Source organism: Carcharodon carcharias, chromosome 17 (assembly GCF_017639515.1).
Source record: "Carcharodon carcharias isolate sCarCar2 chromosome 17, sCarCar2.pri, whole genome shotgun sequence".
NCBI classification, from domain to species: Eukaryota; Metazoa; Chordata; class Chondrichthyes; order Lamniformes; family Lamnidae; genus Carcharodon; species Carcharodon carcharias.
In genome coordinates, this window is record NC_054483.1 from 22,560,375 (window position 1) to 22,584,347 (window position 23,973).

The 23,973-nt window shown below is 43.3% G+C and overlaps 1 protein-coding gene across 2 annotated transcripts in view; it reads left to right on the plus strand.

The window, feature by feature from the left end:
• Positions 1–23,600, plus strand: part of LOC121290210 (glutamine--fructose-6-phosphate aminotransferase [isomerizing] 1) — an 83,761-nt gene extending 60,161 nt beyond the window's left edge. For both annotated transcript variants that reach the window (XM_041210497.1, XM_041210499.1), the window contains 6 exons: positions 249–406; positions 2,578–2,692; positions 4,612–4,739; positions 15,039–15,206; positions 16,383–16,544; positions 17,753–23,600. In XM_041210497.1, the coding sequence (XP_041066431.1) occupies positions 249–406; positions 2,578–2,692; positions 4,612–4,739; positions 15,039–15,206; positions 16,383–16,544; positions 17,753–17,797 (776 nt within the window). In that variant the 3' untranslated portion in view covers positions 17,798–23,600. The remainder of the gene's footprint in view (positions 1–248; positions 407–2,577; positions 2,693–4,611; positions 4,740–15,038; positions 15,207–16,382; positions 16,545–17,752) is intronic.
• Positions 23,601–23,973: the final 373 nt, after the last annotated feature.

The window sequence follows — 23,973 nt, forward strand, 5'->3', positions numbered from 1 at the left end:
ACCCCTTTCAAGGCCAGTTTCTGTTGCCTGAGGTTAGTGCTCAAAACTGAACATTATTCTCCAGTTGGAAGAATGGACAGGACTGCTGCCAAGCCCCCTTACCTCATAACATCAGAATTTGACCTCCTAGTTCACTTGATCACAAGCCCTGCCCATGACATATGGTGCAAGAATTCTGTGAAAAATGGGTGGAAGATTTCATTGTGGTTTGTTTGGCACCCTCATTCCATTTGTTTGTTTATTTCCAGGGGAAACAGCCGACACTCTGATGGCGCTAAGGTACTGCAAGGAGCGGGGGGCCCTGACTGTGGGCATTACTAACACAGTCGGTAGCTCCATCTCTCGTGAGACAGACTGTGGTGTCCACATCAATGCTGGGCCTGAAATTGGAGTTGCCAGCACAAAGGCAAGTCCTTACCATTATAACACTCCCCTTATAAACATTGGTGCAGCTGGTAGTTTTAATGTGATTTTTCTGTGTGTCTGGATTTCCCTTGAACTGGGCAATTGGTTTATTCTTTCGCATGGTATGCTTATTGGATCAAGGACTTACCCTCAGGGGAGGAAGGGCTATCTCTGACTTGTCACTTGACATCTGGAAACAATAAGCATTGAGCCTGCGCGCAAACACATGAAGGCTCTTGGTGAATTTCTCCTTTTTTTGCTGACGCTGCTGCTTTCTGCTGGGACCCTCGGTGCCTCTGACCCTAGAAGCATTCTTCAGGCGTGAGGTTAGAGAGCAGTATATTTGCCTGTGCAGCTCATCCCAGCTGAGCCTGATCCTCTCCTCGGCCAACTCTGCAGTCATATCCATCCCAGCCAGTTGCCTCTGGAAAGATGAATTGCGCTTTGCCAAACTTTCCTGCTTGCAGTTTTGCTGTTAATTGTCAGCTTAACTTTCCTATTTTTTATGAGCCCGAGAGCTTTTCACTCTTGACCAATTTTACGGCATGGTGCGCAGTGGTACGAGCACAGCCTCCGCTTGTCGTTGATGTGCCATACATCTTAGTGCATTGCCAGCATTTATTTTCTCCACAGTCAAGTGGCAGATTTTAAGGGGCCCCAATCTCGCGACTAATTTAACACTCAGAAAGCGTGAATAGGAGTACGAGCGTGGGGTTTTGTAAACTTGTACAATAGCCTGGTTCGGTTTCCTGTTTGCTATTCCCACCATCACCCGACCACCCCCCCAATGCCTGTGGGTAACAAATGTCTCCCTGCCTCTCCTAAACTTGATTGACTGCTTGTTTGTACCGGAGATCTGCTTCTGTTTAGCTCAGATGGTGAGAAATGATGTCAGCAAGCCACATTTTTCTTAGTTCAAACCACTCCAAGCCTTGACTGTTCCCCTGAGAATGTGATCATGGAAAACAACTGGAGTGTGTCAGGACCTGGGAGTCAGGGGGAAAATAGGTGATGGTTAATTCGGTCTTTTTCACTCTGTTTCTACATTGGCACCAGTTCTTCATGGACGTACCGCCCTTGTGCTGTATGTAAACCTGGTACGTATCACTCAGTACCTTCAGATAGCTGCAATTAGAGAAGTGCGTAAGGGAAGTGAGCAATTCCCTTAGCCCCCTTTAATGGCCCATGGCTGAAATTAATCTTAAACTCTGGCTATGCCACTGATCTTGCTGCTGTGATGTGACTCAGTTGAAGGATTTGTATTTTATTTTATTCTTAGTCTTCAATATGTTCACTCATTGTGTAATTAAATGGTTTGACACTGCTGTAATTCCTGAGGTTGCTGGCTGCATCCTGAGGGCAAGGCAATGAAGTACTGTAGTGTAGCCTGCGGTGTTAGCCTTGACCTTAGACTGGGCTTTATAGTCCATACGGCCCATGCCTATGAAAATCTGATTGCTTGATGTTGCTTTCTTTCACAATTATAACCATTCCATTTGGCCATTCTGAAAATTATAGCTCCACTGTGGTAGACTATTGCATGGAAGCTCCTACACATGCACACGCACACCCTTGGCCATTGATCCGTTGTTTCAGTTGTTGGCGCCACTTGGCTCCCTTGTGCTCTGCTGTTGCAGCTGTCGTTTTTTTAATCTAAGGTTCACCTTTTGTGCTTTGTATACAATATGCTGGAAATACTCAGCAGACCACAGATTCTTTGCAGCAAGAAACAGAGTTAAAGTTTCAGGTACCTGACCTCCGATCCATTGATCAGGAAACATGGGTGCCATTTTTCCCTTTCACTGTGCTGCTTAAAGAGAGCGAGAGAGGATTGAGCCTGGGACTTGCTTGCTCTGGAAGCATGATAAATTTTCTCAGAGAGCTGCTGTGAAACTGCATCTTCTGATGCATCTTTCTCACCAGGTGAAACAGCCCCAAGTTTGGATCCTCTGTCCTGTTGTGAGGCGTATGCTGAGCCTGAGATGAGATTAATCCTATTGATGCATTATTGACACGTTGCTGAACATGTGCTCATGTGACTTGAGCACAGTCAGTTTTCTTGCAATCTTCCAGAACCCCTCCAAGATCAGCTTCCTTTTTTCTGTGCTCTCTGAGACACCTTCAAAGTATTTGAATTTAGCTAGTAACTTCCTCCCTTCTGTTTTCACTCAGGCTTACACCAGCCAGTTTGTTTCTCTGGTGATGTTTGCACTCCTGATGTGTGAAGATAGAATTTCCATGCAGGAGAGGAGAAAGGAGATTATACGAGGTTTGAAGGCATTACCAGGTAAGCCAGGGGACTTTTAATGGTGCAAAGTAAATTATATGTAACATTGTCTGAAAACAAAACTCTCTTTGGAACTTCAAACAGGAAGAAGAAAGGAAGAAATAAAAAACAAAATGCTGGAAGAAAGAAAGACTTGCGTTTCTAAAATGCCTTCCACAGCCTTCAGATGCAATGTTGTAATCATTATTGTAATGTTAGAAATCTTAGAAATAGTATGTTTGCATCCACCCAAATGGGCAGATGGAGCCTCACTTATCCTAGCCTCATCTTGCACTGCACTGAAGCGTGAGCCTAGATTTTTGTGCTCAAGTCCTGGAGTAGGACTTGAACCTGCAACCTTCTGGCACAAGAGGCAAGAGTGCTATCAACTGAGCCACAACTGACACACAATAAATGACATAAATTTCCAGCTCTTATTCTGTTTTCATCTCTTTTACTTGCCTGAATAAGCAGACTTTCCACTGGAATAATTTCCAGGGTTGGCTAATATTTTCGTCACAAATGTCAAGTGAGCTGCGTTTAAATACACACAGTCTGACACAGAAACGGTGATTAAGGGCATCGTGCATCGAAGGAGGCAATGTCTGAAGTAAGGCAACCTTTTGTCACCCTGAGAGCATTTACATGAGAATCGCAGTTTTCCATACTTCCTGTGCACTATGATGGAATTGTGTGATCTGTTCTGTGCAAAATGATCTCTCTCAACATAACGGGGAAAAAAGAGAAGCCCAAACAGCCCATTGAACACACTCCACTATTTAAAATGATGATACCTGAACTGCTATATCAATCCACTTTCCTGCCTTATTCCACATAACTTCTTTTACCATTAGTGTCCAAAAATTTTTTGATTTCAATCTTGAATATGCTCTCCCCCGATGGATGCTCAATTGTTGAGAATTGCAAAGATTGATACCCCTTCAAAGGAAGAAATTTCTTGTTGGCTCAGTCCTAAATGGCCGATCTCTTATCGTGAGACTATGACCCCAAGTTCTGGACTCTCTTTTCAGAAGAAATAGCATCTCTAACCTCTGAGCATTTTACACATTTCACTGAGATCATGTCTCACTCTTAAGTTAATTATATTCAGTCTCTCCTCGTAAGATGGCCCTCTCATCCCAGCAATGTGCTCCCCACTTTCCCAAAGCCTTTTATGCCATCATCAGTCTGTGGTCAGAGACCAGAGGGGTGACTAGAAGGTGGTGAATTTGAAGAGAGGGAGAGAGAGAAAAAGAAACACCAATTAGAAATCCTAAACAGCAACAGAAAATGCTGGAAACGCATCATGAAACTTAACAACAAAAATGTTTGCATTTCAGGAGGAATCTGGACACTGGGGGGGGCCAAGAGAACTTGTAAAGGACTGATTGAGTGTGACAGGGAAAGCAGGTCCGTCCATGTGCAGCTTCCTGCAAGTTAGCGTTTTTATTTTATTTCCAATTCCTCACACTCGGTTTGTTTTTAATTATTAAACCATGTCCTCAGCTGATGACTGCTGCCATGTAAGGCACAGCAGATTTGAAGTGCATGTGCTTTCTGCACGTGTGCTGTTAACACCTGCTGGGCTCGGACCCGTGTTGAAGTTGCCTGCCGGTGCTCAGTATATATTGAGGTAAAGATGCAACAGTGCTGGGACCATATGTCTCAGCAAGTCTGTGCTGACCAGAGAAAATTTTGCAGAACGGTTCTCTCATTTTACTACTATTGTCTCTGCAACAGCCAGACAAATTCCTTCCCCGTCTGCTTGCATTTTTGGCCAGGTTGAAAGTAATGAAAAGCTGAATTTTGATTTCTCAAATTTCCTGGAGTGAGTTGTTGAAGGGAGCACATGTCCTATTTTCAGAGGGCATTGTAACTGAGCCGTAAAAGGCAAATTCTTTGGTTTAATCAATGATTTTATCTCTCTCTCTCTCTCTCAGACCTCATCAAAGAGATCTTAACTTTGGACGAGGAGATCCAGAATTTGGCAAGAGAACTATACCAACAGAAATCGGTTCTCATCATGGGCCGTGGTTATCACTATGCCACCTGCCTGGAGGGGGCACTGGTGAGTTGCATAATCTTACTTGGCCACATCTCCTGAGTGGGAGTGAGTCTCTGTGGATCAGACTAAACGTTGGGATACAAGCTACAGAGGTTCGCTGTCATAGAGCAGGCACCCCAATGCAGCCTCACTAAAGTTCCCCTTAAAATGGTTGCTTTGCATCTATATAATGACATTTGACAGATACTAGTGTTTCACAGCACTATAATTTACAAGTTTTTAAAGGTGGATGGTTGTAAAAGGAGGCCAGACAACCCAGCTGGCTAATAACTAGTCTCTTCATAATCATCCACACCTGGAGCCAGATATTTCGGCCACTCCAGAGAGATTCAATTAAGGACTGTTTCTCACTCATGTCTGGAAAATTGTCTTTTGAAGAGAACACCCTTTCTTTTCAAATAAATTGGATTTTTGCCAGTTTTAAGTCTCATTACTGCCTTTGCACAACTAAGAGACCAGTCCTCTTGTTCCATTTGCCACTGCAAGCTGTGCACAAGGGAACATGAAGATAGCTTCCTTCCATTTGTCCCTCCCTGTCCATCACCTGTAACTCGTGCTAAGTAGTTGTACTGGCCATTCCCTGTCACTGCCCAGCACAGTGCTTCAATAACTACTTGACTGCACATTTTTGATAGGAGGTAGGGGAAAGCAATGAACCATCACTGGATAGGATGATAGAAATCATCACACACAGGCAAATTATTTGGCCCATCCAGCTATATCAGTGCTATTTCTTTAACTCTAATCCTGTTTTCCCTGCCCTTTTCCCAGCTCCTTTTCATATTCTTCCATTCAGTTCCCTTTTGGAATGGTGTCATTTTTCAGTGGGAGGTAAGGTGGTTTTCACTGAGGTGCTGTTTGAGGATGGTGGAACTTGTTGGCCTTCGTCCAAAATTATTTGTACGACACCATGTTTCGGAATTGTTTAGATGTTGATGTGCCAGAGTTCAGTCAAGGCCACAGCAGGGAAAACACAGTATTCTACGACACAATGAAAGCTATTCTCCTCTCCACAAATAGACTTGTTATAATTTAGTTATATAGTTACATTGAGAAAAAAAAATCATAGCTGTTTGTGGTTTCAAAAATGAAGTTGTGTCGATTGCAGATTTCTCACCGGGTAAGTTAAATATTTTTCGCTGCCCACCCCCTGCTTGGTTGTTATGCAGTTTGTGGCAGAAGAGCAAAGCTTTGTCACAGTGCTGGATCTGCCAGCTAGAATTCAGTGAAAGAGCGTGTACAATGAGCGCATTGTTTGAGATCTGCCTGTGGATGTTGGGGGGAGGAATGGATCCCAAAACAAGGGGGGAAATGTCAGAGTACTTGGCATTGGTCATAACAAAAACTGGGTCTCCAGCTTTACAAAGGGGACTTGTGCAGGCAATTATAACTGAGCAAACAGCATGGCACTCGATGATGTGTGGGCAGGCAGCACTTGGGGCACGATTTGACGAAAGCGTGCTATAACTTCTACACCTTAAGCAAGGTATCAGTTCGTTTGGTATGTGCTCCGGCTGATTCTATTTTCTTCCTTGAGAAAGTGAGTGAAGGGGCAAAGATCCTCTGTGCAGCCACCAATGTTGAAAAGAGCAGGAGAGAAGAGGGCATAACTCATGAAACAGTGAGTACAGTTTTAGCAAGTTTGGGTATAAGTTGATTGCAGGAAGAGCAGTGTATTTGATGCAAGTGTCTTTATTATTTTTGGGGTGTAACCTTTCTTTTCAAAGAAAAAAGTCTCTTCTTTTCAATCAAGTTTCCTTGGCACTTTGTCCAGTTGAGTACAGACGAACTACCTCCTCCATTGTATTCCACAGCTGGCACCATCATGGGAGTGCTGTCAGTGCAAATCCTTCCTCTGGCGTCTAAGTTCATAAAACCCAGCATGCTGTTCAATAACCAGCCACATGGAAAGGTGCGGTGTTCATCCACCTATTTCCCTCACCTTGCTGTGCCATTTCAACAATGGAGGATTCCAGTCAAGTCCAAATACTAAAGACAATAAGAAATAAAAGCAGGAATAGGCCATTTGTCTCCTCAAGCTTGTTCCACCATTCACTAAGATCATGCCTGCCCCCTGACCCCTATAAATTTTGAATCCCCTGTAGATCAAAAATCTCATAATGCACCATTGAAACTCCAATACACTTGTTTTGACTAAAGTTAACAAAAGAGCTCAACATTGTAATAATCTTTGATTAGGCAATGTGTATTCGCAGACTGTGCTATTCCACCACCTTTCCACAATAGAATTATATGGAATGTACAACACAGAAATCAGCCATTTGACCCAACCAGTCCCTATCAGTGTTTATGCTCCATTCTTCCTCCTCTAACTCTTAGCAACTAACCCTTTTCCCTCTTATGCTTATCTAGACTCCCCTTGAGTGCATCTGCACTATTCAGCTCAACCATTCTCTCTGGTAGTGAATTTCACATCCTCACCACTCGCTGGGGAAAAGCTTTTCTCTGAATTCCCTGTTGGATTTCCTGTTGACTATCTCATGTTGATTTTACTCTTCCCAACAAGTCTGTTTCAAAAAGCTTTGTTGCCGTGGTTGGCTTGTAAGCAGTGATCTGGTTTGTGGTACGACATTGGCGGTACAGAGAGATGGGGTTGTGGTGTACAAGTCTTTGAAAGCGCAGGACAAGCTGAAAAGGCTGTTCGGACACATTGAAGCCTTTTATGAAGTGCTGGTTAGGCATCAGCTGGATTGTTGTGTCCAGGAAAGATGTCAAGACCTTGCAGAGCAGATTGACAAGAGTGGTACCAGGGATGAGGAACTTCACTTATCCGGAAAGACTAGAGAAACTAAGGTTGATCTCCTTTGAGCGGAGAGGGTTCAAAATAGAGAGAGTAAATGAGGAGAAATGATTTACACTGGGAAGAGGCTGAGTTAACTGGGACATAGATTTCATATGTTTGGTAACAGAACCGAAGGACATGAAGAGAGTTTTGTTTTTACACAAGGCTTTTGTGATCTGGGTTGGTGAAAGCAAAGTCAGTAGTTCCTTTCAAAAGGGATTTGGATAAATCCTTGAAAGGAAAAAGTTTGCAGGACTGTGGGGGAAGGGCAGGAAGGTGGAACTAATTGAACACCTCTTTCAAAGTGCCAACAGTCACATTGGGCTGAATGGTTGCCTTCTATGATGTGTGATGCTATGGTGAGGATTAAAGTATGCAATTCACATAATGAGCTCTGTGAATGGTGAATTTAAGCTTCACAGTGCTGTGTTTGGGCAAATTTGCAGACTATTCCTCCTGGAGAGCAGGTCCGTGCAGAAGGAGCAGCAACTTAGAAAGATCATCACTGCATTGATTGTTTTCCTATTTAAACAGGCCACGTCACAGCTTTTACTGGGACACATGCACGTGTAAACAATGATGAGTCATCCAAGCCATGAAGTCATTTTCATATTTCTTGCTGCACACAAATGGAATAAAAGCCAATTTGAAATAATATGAAAGTGGCAACAGGAAGAAACTTACTTTAAACAAGTTGTATTGGAATATTTCATTGCGTTTTGGGAATTTTTAATTAATAACCAGTTGTCATGGGTGGAGAATTGTTTCTTAGCAATGGCACAAATCTGTCGTTTATTTGGAAAATCCAGCCAGGTCTGAAAGTTCAGATTATATTTCCTTGCCTTTTTCTAATGTATCATGTCTTTGTGTCAGCCCTGGTTTCGAGGGGTCACTTTAAAAGCTGATGTTCACTTGGACCAGTTCCTTGAAATCAACATTCTGTTCATTAACAACAACACCTTGCATTTATCTAGAACCCTGAACATAGTTAAGCATCCTCCTAAACATCAAACAGCATTTGACACCGAATAATGTAAGGAGACATTAGGCTTGCTGGCACAGGCAGGAGGAGAAGGGCAGCAATGAGATCTTGGAGGGTTTTGAGAAGGAGTCTTAAGAATTATAAATAGAGGCTTGGCCTGGTTGCCAAACTGGGAGCCAGTGTTGGTCAGCGAACACAAGGGTGGTGCATTCAAGCTCAGAAACCCAGGCAATCTTTGGTGAGTTGCGTTACCGTAGCTCCGGAAAAATGCACAGCTGGAACGTGTTTTTAACAGTAGCAGGTAATAATATACCACACACTAACACATGACTGAGGAGCAGGAGATGGCTGCTCGGCTCCTCAAGCCTGCTCTGCCATTCAATAATATCATGGCAGATCTGATTATAACCCCAACGCCACATTCCTGTCTACCCCCGATAACCTTTTACCCCCTTGCTTATCAAGAATCTATTTGGCTCTGTCTTAAAAATATTCAAAGACTCTGCTTCCACCACGCTTTGAGGATGAGAGTTCCAACGACACTTTTTAAAAAAAAAAATTTATGTGATATGGGTTTCGCTGGCTAGGCCACCATTTATTGCCCAACCTTAATTGCCCCTGAGAAGGTGGTGGTGAGCTTTCTTCTTGAACTGCTGCAGTTAATGTGGTGTAAGTACACCCACAGTGCTGTTAGTGACGCAGTTCCAATGTTTTGACCCAGCGACAGTGAAGGAACGGCAAGATAGCTCCAAGTCAGGATGGTGATTGGCTTGGCGGGGGAACTTACAGGTGGTGGTGTTCCCATGTGCCTGCTGTCCTTGTGCTTCTAGTTGGCAGTGGTCATGAGTTTGGAAGGTGCTGTCAAAGGAACCTTGGTGAGTTCCTGCAGTGCACGTTGTAGATGGTACACACAGCTGCCACTGTGTGTCAGTGGTGGACGGAGTGAATGTTTGTGGAGGGGGTGCCAATCATGTGCGTTGGCTTTGTCCTGGATGGTGTTGAGCTTCTTGAATGTTGTGGGAGCTGCACTCCTCCAGGCACGTGGGGTGTATTCCATCACAAGCCTGACTTGTACCTTGTAGATGGTGGACAGGCTTTAGGGAGTCAGGAGGTGAGTTATATCTTTTGCATCATGGGTAAATGGTTTTGACTTTGTCACAATATAGACTATGCCCAGCAACATGGGCATAAAAAAATTGCCAGTGCTAAACTTAGGCAGGTAGCGGGAGAAGACCATGGGATGTAGCCTGCCCTTATGCCAACTGTGAAGATATGATTTCTCTGTATGTATAAACTACTAAGGAGTTTGACAAAATGTGGCAACATGTTAGAGAAACTGACTCTTTGTTAACGTTTGAACCAACAAAACACCTGCTTCTCAGACTGGGAAGTGATATTGAGTCAACTGTGCGACAGGTTTCTGAAAGCAAAGAACATTCAAATAGCGTAATAGAGAAGTTCAATGAGAGAAAAACTGATTGATGTGTGGGGAGAACCTTAATGGAAGGTGCATTCAGTTGCCAGCCCTTCCAATTTTTAATGTGAGCGAGATAATTTGACCTGTTGTTTCACTCATAATTAGGCGAGTGGGTGCAGGTTTGAATTGTTGCAAAATGAAAAGGCCTCTGTGGCCAAAATGGAAAAGTTTCCACAACTGTGGGGAAGGAGCGGGGGAATGAGACCTGGTGCAACACTCTTTCAAAGTGACAACATGGACACAAGAGGCTGAAAGGTTTCCTTTTCTGCTGCAGGGACCACTGCAGCTCTCCATTTCTTTCTGGTGTTTCCTGGTCCATTCAAGTAATCATCAAAAAAGAGAGAGACTTTATTGTCCAATTGTCATTTCATAACCTCAGTGATATGTATTCAAGCTTCTCTCGCTGCGCTGATCTGATCTGGTTAGCCTCACAAAATCTCTGTATTCTGTCGCCTGACAGTTGATATGAAAATTGATTTTACTAAACCATTCAGCAAGTGGAGTAGATTATCCCTTGGAAAGCAAGTGCCAGGTGCAACAGGTTGTAAGGCTGTAAAATTGAAAACACTCCCAGAACGTTTTCCAACTTGTGAACAGTCTTGGTATTTACCAGAGTTACAGCTAGTACTTTATTGCAGAGTTGAAGAGATACGAAGAAAGCCTGACCTATTCCAGGACCTGTGGGCTAAAATTTGAAATGAGGGCAAGGTTAGATGCACTCAAGCAGCTGTCATCTCTACACCCATCAGCTAACTTCAATCTCTTTCTCTTCTGTACCTTCACAAAGACATGAAGTTGACAATAATGTTAAAAACATGGGAAGTTACTCCACGAGGAAGTGAACAAGAGATTTCACTGAAAAGATGGATTTTGTTTTTTTGTCACCTCCCAAAAGATATATTTTTCCCTGCCCTTTCTTGCAAAAATTGTCCCTGAGTTTGCTGACTCTTTGAGGCCAGGTCCACAGGTGCCATACTCTCCCCTCTATCCTGCCAAAATGTCTGTTCCTCGTGTGTGAGCTGAAACTCAAGTACCTCCCAAGTTATTTTCCCTGGTGTGTGTGAAGTCCCATCTCCCCATGGCAGAATACATTTCCGTAAGACATAGGAGCAGAAATTAGGCCATTCGGCCCATCGAGTCTGCTCTGCCATTCAATCATGGCTGATAAGTTTCTCAACCCCATTCTCCCGCCTTCTCCCCGTAATCTTTGATCCCCTTACCAATCAAGAACCTATCTATCTTGGTCTTAAATACACTCAATGACCTGGCCTCCACAGCCTTTTGTGGCAATGAATTCCATAGATTCACCACTCTCTGGCTAAAGAAGTTTCTCCTCATCTCTGTTCTAAAAGGTCTTCCCTTTACTCTGAGGATGTGCCCTAGGGTCCTAGTCTCTCCTACTAGTGGAAACATCTTCCCCATGTCCACTCTATCAAGGCCTTTCAGTATTTTGTAAGTTTCAATCAGATCCCCCCTCATCCATCTAAACTCCATCGAGTATAGACCCAGAGTCCTCAAACGTTCCTCATATGTTAAGCCTTTCATTCCTGGGATCATTCTCGTGAACCTCCTGGACCCTCTCCAAGGCCAGCACATCCTTCCTGAGATATGGGGCCCAAAATTGCTCACAATATTCTAAATGTGGTCTGACCAGAGCCTTACAAAGCCTCAGCAGCATATCCCTGCTTTTATATTCTAGTCCTCTCGAAATAAATGCCAACATTGCATTTGTCTTCCTAACTACCGACTCAACCTGCAAGTTAACCTTAAGAGAATCCTGGACTAGGACTCCCAAGTCCCTTTGCACCCCAGATTTCTGAATTCTCTCCCCATTTAGAAAATAGTCTATGCCTCTATTCCTACCAAAGTGCATGACCTCACACTTCCCCACGTTGTATTCCATCTGCCACTTCTTTGCCCATTCTCCTAACCTGTCCAAATCCTTCTGCAGCCTCCCCGCCTCCTCAATACTACCTGTCCCTCCACCTATCTTTGTATCATCTGCAAACTTAGCCAGGATGCCCTCAGTTCCTTCATCTAGATCATCAATGCATAAAGTGAAAGGTTGTGGTCCCAACACTGACCCCTGCGGAACTCCACTAGTCACCGGCCGCCATCCTGAGAAGGACCCCCTTATCCCCACTCTCTGCCTCCTGCCAGACAGCCAATCTTCTATCCATGCTAGTACCTTGCCTCTAACACCATGGGCTCTGATCTTACTGAGCAGCCTCCTGTGTGGCACCTCGTCAAAGACCTTCTGGAAGTCCAAGTAGATAACATCCATTGGCTCTCCTTTGTCTAACCTACTCATTGCCTCCTCAAAGAATTCTAAAGTTTTGTCAGGCAAGACCTCCCCTTGATGAAACCATGCTGACTTTGCCTGATTTTACCATGCCCTTCCAAGTATTCTGAAATCTCATCCTTAATAATGGACTCTAAAATCTTGCCAATGACCGAGGTCAGGCTAATCGGCCTGTAATTTCCCATCTTTTGCCTCACTCCCTTCTTAAACAGGGGGGTTACATTAGCGATTTTCCAGTCCTCTGGAACCCTCCCTGACTCCAGTAATTCCTGAAAGATCGCCACTAACGCCTCCACTTTCTCTTCAGCTATCTCCTTCAGAACTCTGGGGTGTAATCCATCTGGTCTAGGTGATTTATCCACCTTCAGACCTTTCAGTTTTCCTCGCACCTTCTCCTTGGTAATGGCCACCATACGCACCTCTGCCCCCCTACTCTCTTGAACTTGGGGGATGTCACTCATGTCTTCCACTGTGAAGATTGACGCTAAGTACCTATTCAGTTCCTCCGTCATTTCTTTGTTCCCCACTACTACTTCTCCAGCGTCATTTTCCAGCTGCCCAAAGTCCACTTTTGTCTCTCTCTTACCCTTTGTGTATCTTAAAAAAACTCTTGCAATCTTCTTTTATATTACTGGTTAGTTTACCCTCATATTTAATCTTCTCCCTCCTTATTTCTTTTTTAGTTGTCCTCTGTTGGTCTTTGTAGGCTTCCCAATCCCCTGGTTTCCCACTGCTCTTCGCCGCATTGTCTGCTTTCTCTTTAGCTTTTATGCTGTCCCTGCCTTCCCTTGTCAGCCATGGTTTCCTCGTCCTCCCTTTGGTATGCTTCTTCTTCCTAGGGATGAATTTTTGCTGTGTCTCCAAAATTACTCCCAGAAACTCCTGCCATTGCTGTACCACTGTCTTTCCTGCTAGGCTCATCTCCCAGTCAATTCTGGCAGCTCCTCCCTCATGCCTCTGTAGTTGCCTTTATTCAACTGTAATACCGTTATATCTGATTCCAACTTTTTCCTCTCAAATTGCAGGGTAAATTCTATCATATTATGGTCACTTCCTCCTAAGGGTTCCTTCACCTTAAGTTCCCTTATCAAATCTGCCTCATTACACATCACTAAATCTAGAATTGCCTGTTCCCTATTGGGCTCCACCACAAGTTGCTCCAAAAAGCCATCTCGTAGACATTCCACAAATTCCTTTTCTTGGGATTCACTGCCAACCTGATTTTCCCAGTCTACCTGCATATTGAAATCCCCCTTTCTTACATACATTTTCTATCTCTTGATGTATCTTGTGCCCCACGTCCTGAGTACTGTTCGGAGGCCTGTACATAACTCCCATTATGGTTTTTTTTTACCTTTGCGGTTCCTCAACTCGACCCACAGGATTCTACATCATCTGACCCTACATCATTTCTAGCTATCGATTTAATTTCATTTCTTACTAACAACGCAACCCCACCCCCTCTGCCAACCTGCCTATCTTTTCGATAGGATGTATAGCCTTGGATATTTAGCTCCCAGTCCTGATCCCCTTGCAGCCATGTCTCCGTGATGCCCACCACATCATACCTGCCAATTTCAATCTGCGCCACAAGCTCATTTACCTTATTTTGTATACTGCGTGCATTCAGAAACAACACCTTCAGCCCTTTCAGCCTTCATTTTGTTTGCTTTAGGTTGTTTTATCAGATTAAACTGAGTTATTTAAAATCCATGGTGAAGTGAATCCAGCTCCTCTTGGAACTCTTGCTTGGGGAGGAGAGAGAAACGGGCAACGTTTTGAACTCCTGAACAATGCAAGACTCTCCGCATTGGAAAATATGAGAGCAAAATGATGCTCAGCTATGATCTTGAGATAAATCAGCTTTCTGATATTATGAGGGCCCCCTGGTCAATTCAGTATAGTACTAGATGGCCATGTCTAAACTGTACCCAAGGATGTGTCTGTGTTGTGGAAGAAGGGAGGGGAGAAAGTTTAGAACTAAAGTAAAATTCTGTCATGAAAACAAATGATTACACATTTGACAGCTCCTTCAAATGCCAGTAGTTTGAAACAACAATTAAACAAATGTAAAATCAGATAAATGCATGCTTGTGTTGTGTTGGCAGCAACAGTTCTCTCAAATACTTTGGCAGCTGAACGCATTTACTTTTCATTCCCTCGGGTGATGAATACTACCATTTACCAAATACGAACTCTGATTTATCGGCAGTTCCTCGAAAACTAATTGGGCAAAATGAAAAGCACAATGTTGCTTCCTCAGTGAGCTTTAGAGACAGATAATTAACCTCTTTACTTGTACAGACGCTGCGCAGCATCCCAGTTGATTGTCCTTTACTGCCATTAATTAGACAAAGCGCCATCTGAAAAGAATTGTTTCATCGAGACACAGAAGGTCATGGATTCTGGCTGTGCATGCAGAGAAAATCAGTTGGAGCCATGTGCAAAGGAAGTGAAGTATTTGATCCTTGCATATCGTCTTCAAAACATATATTAATTGTCTTGTCCAAAAACAGGCAACTACTCAGCTTGCAAAAGCTCAGCAAAGCACAGCAGTGGGCTAGCAGTAGAAAATAAAACAGGACAAACTGTCAATTCTCATTTAACACTGTCTGTGAGTTCATGATCTCCCTGAAAGCTTGATGAGGATTGAGGAAAGCAGTGAGGAGTTTTGTTGTTCTGTGATAAGATGGCATGGTGAAGTTTCCCAAGTTGACCCACAGTCTCTGATTTCACAGAAAATCAAAGAAATTACATACATGCATTCTGAGGGTATCCTGGCTGGTGAGCTGAAGCACGGACCCCTGGCACTGGTGGACAAGCTGATGCCAGTCATCATGGTGATCATGAGGGACCACACATACACCAAGTGTCAAAATGCTCTACAGCAAGTGGTCGCACGGCAGGTACAGAATTAACTGCGCCATCAAATTTTCTTATTTTCCTCTCCACAGTGCAGGACATCACCAAAGCTGAGCAGAGCAAGAGAACTACCGAGGTAAACTGCCAACGTTGGAATATTAATAGGACACCTTTTCAGCCTCTTTAAGCTGTTTATTAGTGATCCTGTGGCACAATATTGCATTTTACATAGGATATGCAGCAGAGAAACAGCCCGTTAGGCCCAAACAGCCCGTGCTGGTGTTCGTGCTCCACTTGAATCTCTTCCCATCTTTGCTCATCTAAACCTACCATTGTAATGCTCTCTTCCCTTCTCCCTCATGTTCCCTTCTCCCTCATGTACTTGTCTAGTTTCCCCTTAAATCCATCTATGCTATTCACGCCAGCCACTCTCTATGGCAGCATCTTCCACATTCTCATCACTTTTGGGTAAAGAAGTTTGGCCTGAATTCTCTGTTGGCCTTCTTGGTGACTGCCTTATATTGATGGCCTCTTCCCCACGAGAGCAAACATTCTCTCTGTATCCACTCTATCAAAACCTTTAATCTTTTTAGATCACCTCTTAGCTTTCTTTGTTTTAAGAGAGAAGTAACCCAGCCAATGAAGATAAGAAGAACAACAGTCTGGTTGGTTGTTGGAGTCTCTGTGTCCTGGACAAAGTTCCATCCTCAACCAATATGCCTAAGAAAAGAGATGATGAATTGGGTCACTCAGCTCATTAAAAGCTCGGTCCCAAAAAACAATGAAATGGTTCATGCAGTAGCCAGCATAGCACGGGTCACTGAGCTGCAAAGCCATTCCTTCCTGTGCAGTGCTTTTTTGCGTAGTTTTGGAGATGTCTGAAATGCTGTATAAATTAAGATGTTTTTCTTTTAAAAGCCTGGAGATGGCAGACAAAAGGGAAGAGAGAGCAGTGTCAAGTTCCACAACACTGGAACCCTGAGAGAGAATGAGTTACCCTACGAGACAGCGCAACAAGTCTTGACTTCAACACAGTGAGGATGTAGGGAGACAGGACAGCGGGTATGACGATGTAGAAGGAAGGAGAGAATACAGTTTAGACGAGTGCTGGCCAGAGTGGTATCAATAAAGTAGGCAATAAAATTGTGGCATACAGAGGGGTGAAAGTGCCTTAATTTGCAGTTTGTTGCAAGTGGGTGATTGTGTTGACTTTATTTCAGGGTCGTCCAGTGGTGATTTGTGACAGGGATGATTATGAGACCATAAAGAGCGTTAACCGGGTAATTAAAGTGCCTCACAGTGTAGACTGCCTGCAGGGGATCCTCAGTGTCATCCCACTCCAGCTTCTGTCCTTCCACCTTGCTGTCCTACGAGGATTTGATGTGAGTAACTGCTTTTGGCATGTGTAATTTGAATTTCTTGCAGCTCATGGTTCCTTCCTAAAATACATGAAATGTAAATGTGGGAAGGGAAATGTAAACTTTTAGGCCCAGAAATTACACCCTGGGATACTCAAGGATCAAACTTCACAAGTTCATCCAAAATTCCTCAGTGGTTGCTAAGGTGTTAATTCAATTATCCTGAACTTGCTGTTTTAAATCGGTCAATACATTCACGAGGAACGTATTAGAGAGGAACGCCAAACATGTAGAGCATTCATCCACTGGTATTTCACTGGTGTATAATTTCAGGGTTGCATTGACCTACATTGTCTTGAGATAAAAGTCAAGACTGAAGACTAAAAAGAAAATGCACATTATACACAGTAGATCACTCAGCATTTGAAGGATAGGGTCTCTCAATGGGCCATTCCCCTTCATGAAAACTTGAGAGTCCTACAAAGCCAAACCTTACTTTCACATACTGACTCATACTACATACATAACACCAAAATTTCCCGTTTCTGTTTAAGGAAAACGTCTCTAATCCTCTCGTGCGAAAATGATTTTTCAGTTTGTCCTATTTTCCCCCCCAAATAATCAGCTGAGCACCTGTTTCATCTCATTGTTGTGGGTGGTATGTTGATGGTGCATAATTGCTGACCTATTCACTTACACAATGACGGTCATTGTACCTCCGCTCACCCATCATGTGAAACCCTTGGAGATGTTTCAGCAACATTGTAAAGTGCTTTACAAATACACACGTTTCAAAAAACATCAACAGTTGATGTTGAAGCCCTTTGTTCCTTGGTAGCAGAAACATGAATCCACCAACAAATCCCCAAAGCTACTTTTAAGTAGCTTTTTAGAGTACACCACTTCCCAGTGAGGGTCATCTGTAATTGACCCCAACGCCCGTAAACTAGATGAGAGGAGAATTGGCTGCACTGCCATCCTGATTGCCCCCAAGTCGCTTCTAAAGATAGGTGCACCTATGCAAACGTACGTGGAGAGCAGCCCTTTGTGGTTCACTCAAAAGACAACAGTTGTGTTGCTTCTCACAGGCACAAGGTTGCTCATTGAATGTGGGATTGTACCGGTATAAGAACAACAATGCTAGAAAGCTGGGGAAGGGGAGTGAAGCAGAAGGGCAGTAGAATGTCACAGTGAAACAACAGGAACTAATCATCTTTTACTTCCTCCTGAAGGTTGACTGCCCCCGAAACCTGGCCAAATCAGTGACCGTGGAGTGAGGGATGCTCCAGAATCCACAAGAAAGACAGAGGGCCAATGCTTATTTTGTAACCTGAACATTCTTAACTTTTTTTATATTTTAGAAAGTGTGTAAACCCACTGGAATAATCTTCCTATTTTACTGTTTAGTGTAGTGCAACTAATGTGGGGCAGATCTACACATGTAGAGCTGTGTTTCTGAATCTTTAGAAAAGGACAAGATCGCTGCGCAGTGGGCTGTTATCTTTTCTTTGTTCAGTTTTATCTATGTTCACTGTTTCTTTAGTTCTGATTGCGGCTGAAATCAGGGTTTCAGTTCTTTATCCCCATTTCCTTTACCAAACTGTTAATAGTCAGCATACAGTGGGAGGAGGTCCTGTGGGTGCAGTGCACTGAACTCTGATCTCTCCATAAGTGATGCAAGTGATTTTTCTTTGGACCAATAAATGACTGATCAAGTCGATGAAGGGGAACACTGCAATTGAGAGTGGGGCGGAAGGGGGTTCTGCTTACATGACAGGATATGTTTGGATGGTATCTGTACTTGTACTTGTTCAGAGACAGAACAAGACCGAGCCAGAAACCAGCTATGGGAAATCATGTTTTGAGAATCACGCCACATGGGCTAGAGCTAGAGAAGCAGACCACTCGCCTCACCCAAAGGTTATTTTCTTATTGTCTCTGCTTTCTAATGTCGGAAAGCTCTGATTTGTTTTGTCCTGTCCTGCTATCAGTCATGCTGCACTCCTGTGATCTATGCTGCAATATGTCTCACAAGTTCACGCAAAAGGAGAAATGTTCTAAACTTCAAATCATTCATTTCACTTGGTAATACGATGTGGAGGGTCCTTGGTTATTGCCAGTCACTGTTGGTAGCTTGCTTTGCACAGTAATTCTCTCTATAAATAGTAAATATACCATAATATAAAATGCCTCCTGAAATAGTGGAAGTCAAAGGTGTGCTGAGTGTTGTGTGGTTAACCCAACTCTGTCTTGCTGGGAAAGGCAATAGCAGTCTGTGGAGAATGAAGGTAGCTCATTAAACTTCCACTTTCTCTTCCCATTGCCCCAGCCCGCCCTACCCCAATAAACCATTAGTTCCAAAACAGGGAAAGAAACACAAAACTGCTTAAAACTGACAAATGATAGTTTGACCGCGAGCTGAAACCCTGTTGTGTGAATGAATCTTTATTTATGACAGCTTAATACTTTATACTGTGATTTTTAATCTACTGGGTCTTTGCATGAAGTTGAAGCTTTGGAAATGTGAATCAGTTAAAAAAAAAAATCAGAATGCTAGAAATTAGTTGAAGGCAAACTTTTTCAATCGTTTACAAACGAAATTTAATTCATATGAAGATAATCTTTGTTAGCTCCTGGAGTGAGGGACACAAATGTAAACACAACGAGTCGGTTTTACTCCTGGGTAGGCATGTCACTCTCTGACAATGGCAGCATAAAAATGGTTGAATACGGTGCATGCTGAAGTAGAATTTCAACCTGTCCAACGTAGAGTAATTGAATACACTGAGATCTCCAAGAAGGCAATGATCCCAGCCCCCATTCCAATTAGTTTGTAAGGTAAAACTCAAATCTGGAAAATTTGAAGGAAAGCATGCATGCAATAATGAAGGCTGTTCCTATATGTAAATATTCAAAGGCACTGTGGCGAACTAACCTGACTCTTTTTAGCTGCTGAGTTCTTAATCAGTTTTGGACCTGCTATTGTTAGCTATACGGCATACTTGTGCAATGAGAGCTGTGAAATTGGTCTGGAATGCCACACACTGTTTTTGTTCTGTCTTCATCTGTATGATCTGGAGAAAAATTTCCTTACATGAAGGGTTATTCCTCTCTCTATCATCTTCCACCCTGTACACACCCTGATGTAGATATCTCCCAAGATTTTTATTCATCTCGTTGCAAGCTTGAAGTTTGATTCCAGCTTCACCATAATGAATCTGAAACCCTGCTCTTGGGGAATTTTAATAACTGGAGTATTTAAAGGAGAAATAAATTCTGCTGAAGTAGCCAATGATGAGTAATGCTGCATAAAGTTATCTGTACACTTAGTTTGAGTTTGTCAGCTTCCTCTCTCTTGCCATGTTTAATGCTTTCTGGTTGCTAATTAGAAGCAGTCAGGGGGAACGGATGCCCCTTCACGAACTCACCGAGAGTGACGTAATGAGTTTCTGCTCCAATTATGAATGGAAATAGCAAGGTTGGGAGCACAACACGGGAGAGTGCTGCCCATTTGAGGAGCAGAACTCCATGATATCACACAGAAAGATACAGGACTGGTAAAATACACTTGTGTGCCTCTCCAAGCTGTCTCTTGGTAACGTAAAGCACTGTTAAGAATGACATACACTGGCAAGCTGTATGGACTTTGCATTTGAAATGTGGCTGAAGGACATTGATGGCACTTCTCACAATAAAAGACGTGCAGTAATACTAAAGTAGAATACTGCGTGTGCTTGCCACCTGGATCAAAACAGTAAATGCTGAAAATACTTAGCACCACTGAACTTTTCTGATGAAAGGTTCTCAACCCGAAGTGCTAACTCTGTCTCACCCTCCACAGATGCTGCCTGACCTGCTGAATATTTCCAGCATCTTCTGTTTTTTTAAAAAAAGATGAGCAACACTATTTCTGTGTTCCTCCTGTCTTTGGTCAGGTTACTTGAGTTGGGAAAGCATGTCTTTTTGTGTTGAAGTTAAAATGCTGTGAGTGAGAGCCCTTGGGACAGACCAGTCAGTGGCTGCAGGATTCTATACATGATGAGGGTTTTCACACACAGCCACCAATTTGCTGTGTTATACTGAATGCCACACTCCCTGCAGAATTTTTGCGGCAGTTACTGACAATAATGGATAACTGCACAATGCAGTGTTTGAGACTGAGGGAAAAGAGGGGTGGGCTGTAATTTACTGTGGTCTTGAGGTGCCAAAATCTCTCAGAAATCACAAAGAACATTTTTAACAACAGCCTGGTTTATTTTTGGGTTGAATTGATTGTAATTTTAACTTTCCTGTCTCTCTGTGAGTTAAGTCACTTGATGCAGAAACACTAAGTAAGTGTAATTGTTTGGTGTCCTGGGTGAGATCGTGTCTGAGACCACTTTTTTTTGTTAGAGAGCTGTTTCAGAAATGTTTTGTGAGAATGTTGAAGCTTCCTGTGCTGGGCAGTGCAACCCATGGGCAGACTCCAGGTGCTGATTATTTCAAGTCACCACTGGTGTCCACATGCTTTCCCACATGTTGCCTGTTCACTGTTAGAAAAGCTGCATTCCCAGCTTGTATGGACTTGAGTGCCCTGTCAGAAAGCCTGGTATCCAACAGTGACACCATCTTGGATACATTGCAGCTTTGCCAACTGAAGTAGGTGCAGCAGTGCTGTGTTATGAAGAAGGTCGGCCCTACTTTGCTTACTGCTATTTGAAACAGCTCCAACCTGGCCAATCATAACGGTGTAACCAGCTGGGCTTGCTTTGATGGTGCTTTCTGCTTGTGGAGCCCAGTGACTACAGTGATGTTAGGGGCTACCTCACCCTCCTGGTACATCTGATGGTGAAGTGCAGAATGAATATAAGGGTCGAAAGAAACTGACCACAATTGGCACAGTGAGCAGTTTCTTAGACTTGAGGAGAACTCTTGCTCAGCTCTATTGATTGACAGCTTTCAAGATTTGCACTGTTTGCACTTGAAAATTTTGAAAAATCATCAGAAGCCTTTGTCGGCTCAATTTGTGCAGCAGTTAGTGTGAGAGTTAGTAGGAGGAGCTGGGTGAAAAGAAGTGCCACTCTGCAGAGTGTCATCACTGGGAAATCTAGGCTGGTAGACCACGCACAACATCCCAGGTGGATTGTAGTTGTGGGATGAGTTTGAAAATTACAAACCCATTTTCATTCATGTTTTCCCTCTGTAAGCTGAAACAAAAGAAAATAAGGCGGCGTTTACACAGGAAGAAAAACAGGAATTTTGTTTGAAATGCGAGCTCGGCAGATTACTCTTCTGCTTTGCTGACTCCATCAAAACAGTTGCTGCTGTTGTAAATGTGAGCGCCTACTGCCCTGGCATTGAGTCACAGGTGGGTTCAGGACTACAGAGGCCCTGCAAGTGATGAGCAGCGGGGCTGTGCCATAAAATATGGTGCATCTGTGTTTTAATGTGTAACTTGAATACCAGGTCCAACAGTGTGTCCCTGCTGATGCACCATTGTTTAATCTAGTATTTTAGTAGTGTGAAAGGGCAGAAGTTGCATTTTGCAACACAGTTATTAATGCCACATTGATCTTAAATTAGCTGAAGCCCCAGTGAGGGGACACTGCATAATTTGCAAGGATGGAATATGCATCATGGCTTGAGACATGTAGATGAGGTAAATTTAAAAGCAACAGTGCCACCATATTCTAGATTTCCTTCGGGAACCATGCTGGATTAGGTTGTTTGCCAGCACCAGACCTCATATTTGCAATTATTGTGCTGTTCTGACTGATGGGACAGAGCAGTGCAACTGCCTTTGCATAATTTTTGTACAGTAAGTTATACATGATCACCAAAGGAGCGTGTGTGCTGTGTGTGTGGAGGTGAGGGGTAAAATTGCTGAATCAGTGTATCGGTTTTGGTCTGTGTAGAGCATCTTTTACATACGTGGCTGCAACTGTTCCCGACTCGCCTTTGGAATAGGATTACAGTTATATCCTGAGAATGATTATCTAATATCTGTCGAATGTTTATTCCCTGTCTGTTCACACTGTACATGGGGGGTGAGGGGTGGGAATGCATGAAAGTATCAGCATCTCTGTGAAGCCAAATAGGGCGGTTTGACACATTCCAGCTTTGTATCAGGAGCCCTAATTTGAGACACACCATGTTCTGTGTTCGAAGGTCACCCCAGTGCATTTGGTGCTGCTGTGCTGAACTTGAAGCTGTTGGCACAGAGCAGCCGGAGCTTTACCCTGTATTTGCTTGTGCTGTAACACACCTGTGAGCACTTGAAACTGGGTGCCAGGAATGGAGTGTGCGTCATTGATATGAGATAAGCCTCCGTGACCAGCCAGCGTGAGATCATCTCTCTCAATTCTTTATTCAATCTGGGCCGGGAGCTCAAAACAGCCACTGGACTGAACTGCAGATTGGGCAAATCACCTGACTGATTTCTCTGCAGTGGGGTTTGCTGCACAGTGCGTTCACAGGATAAGATCTATAAATTATGTGGTGAATCCGGTGATATTTTGTATGAGCAGTGCAGTAATTTTACCAATGCCTCTTACTGGGCTGTCAGTCGTCCCATTGCTTTCGTGCGGGAGGTGAAACTTGAAGTGAAGACGACTTGGAACTACAGTCTGTCTTCATATGGGTCGTCCATGCACAAAAATCTCCCATACTTTTTTAGTTTGAAGCGTTCATTATGCTCAATTTATAAATGGTGAAGGACCTTCCTGTAGTTGTGAGACAGGGTCAATAGAATCTTCTTCCAAAAAAAACATATCAAACTATCAGCAATGTAGTTGACGTTGGTCATGACTGCACTGGTATTGGCCAAAGAAGTCAGACCTGTCCCTATTTTAAAAATCTCAACATGGAGAAGAGAGGACCCCTTTAGACCCCTGCTTTGTGTAGCTGCTATTTAAGAAGCTTGTTTGAACTGTGAACGGAATGATTGATACAATCCTCCTGGTTTTGCATCAGTCCGATGGCTCGTTTTCTTTTGTGAGAACGTCTGACGTAAAGGACTGGCTCATGGCAATTAGAGGTCTTTAAATGTGCTTCTTGAACTACCCAAGTTTGTATGATTTTCAATAAAAAAAATAGCTCTTCTGCAAGACTCAACGCTTATTTTTTTTGTCATTAATATTGGCAAACTTGATCCAGTGAAGTCAGGAATTGCTAAATAGTTTTAATTTCTCCATATGCACTTCTATTAGCAAACAGGCGTTTGTTGTTTTATAATATTTTTCTTATAGTTACATAATTTACAGGCCCCTTGATAGATTCTGGCCTTACTCCCTGTAACTTGGATTTCGTTTCGGGCCCATACTGAGTGGGTGGAAAAACCCCATGTGAAATAAGTTAAGGCATTGTCAAGCCATATCATCGTTAAGTCTCGCCTTGCCAGGGCAAAACTGCCGCTCTTCTGACACACAATTGGCTGGTTAAAAAAAACAACACGCTGATGCGCACATTTAACTCA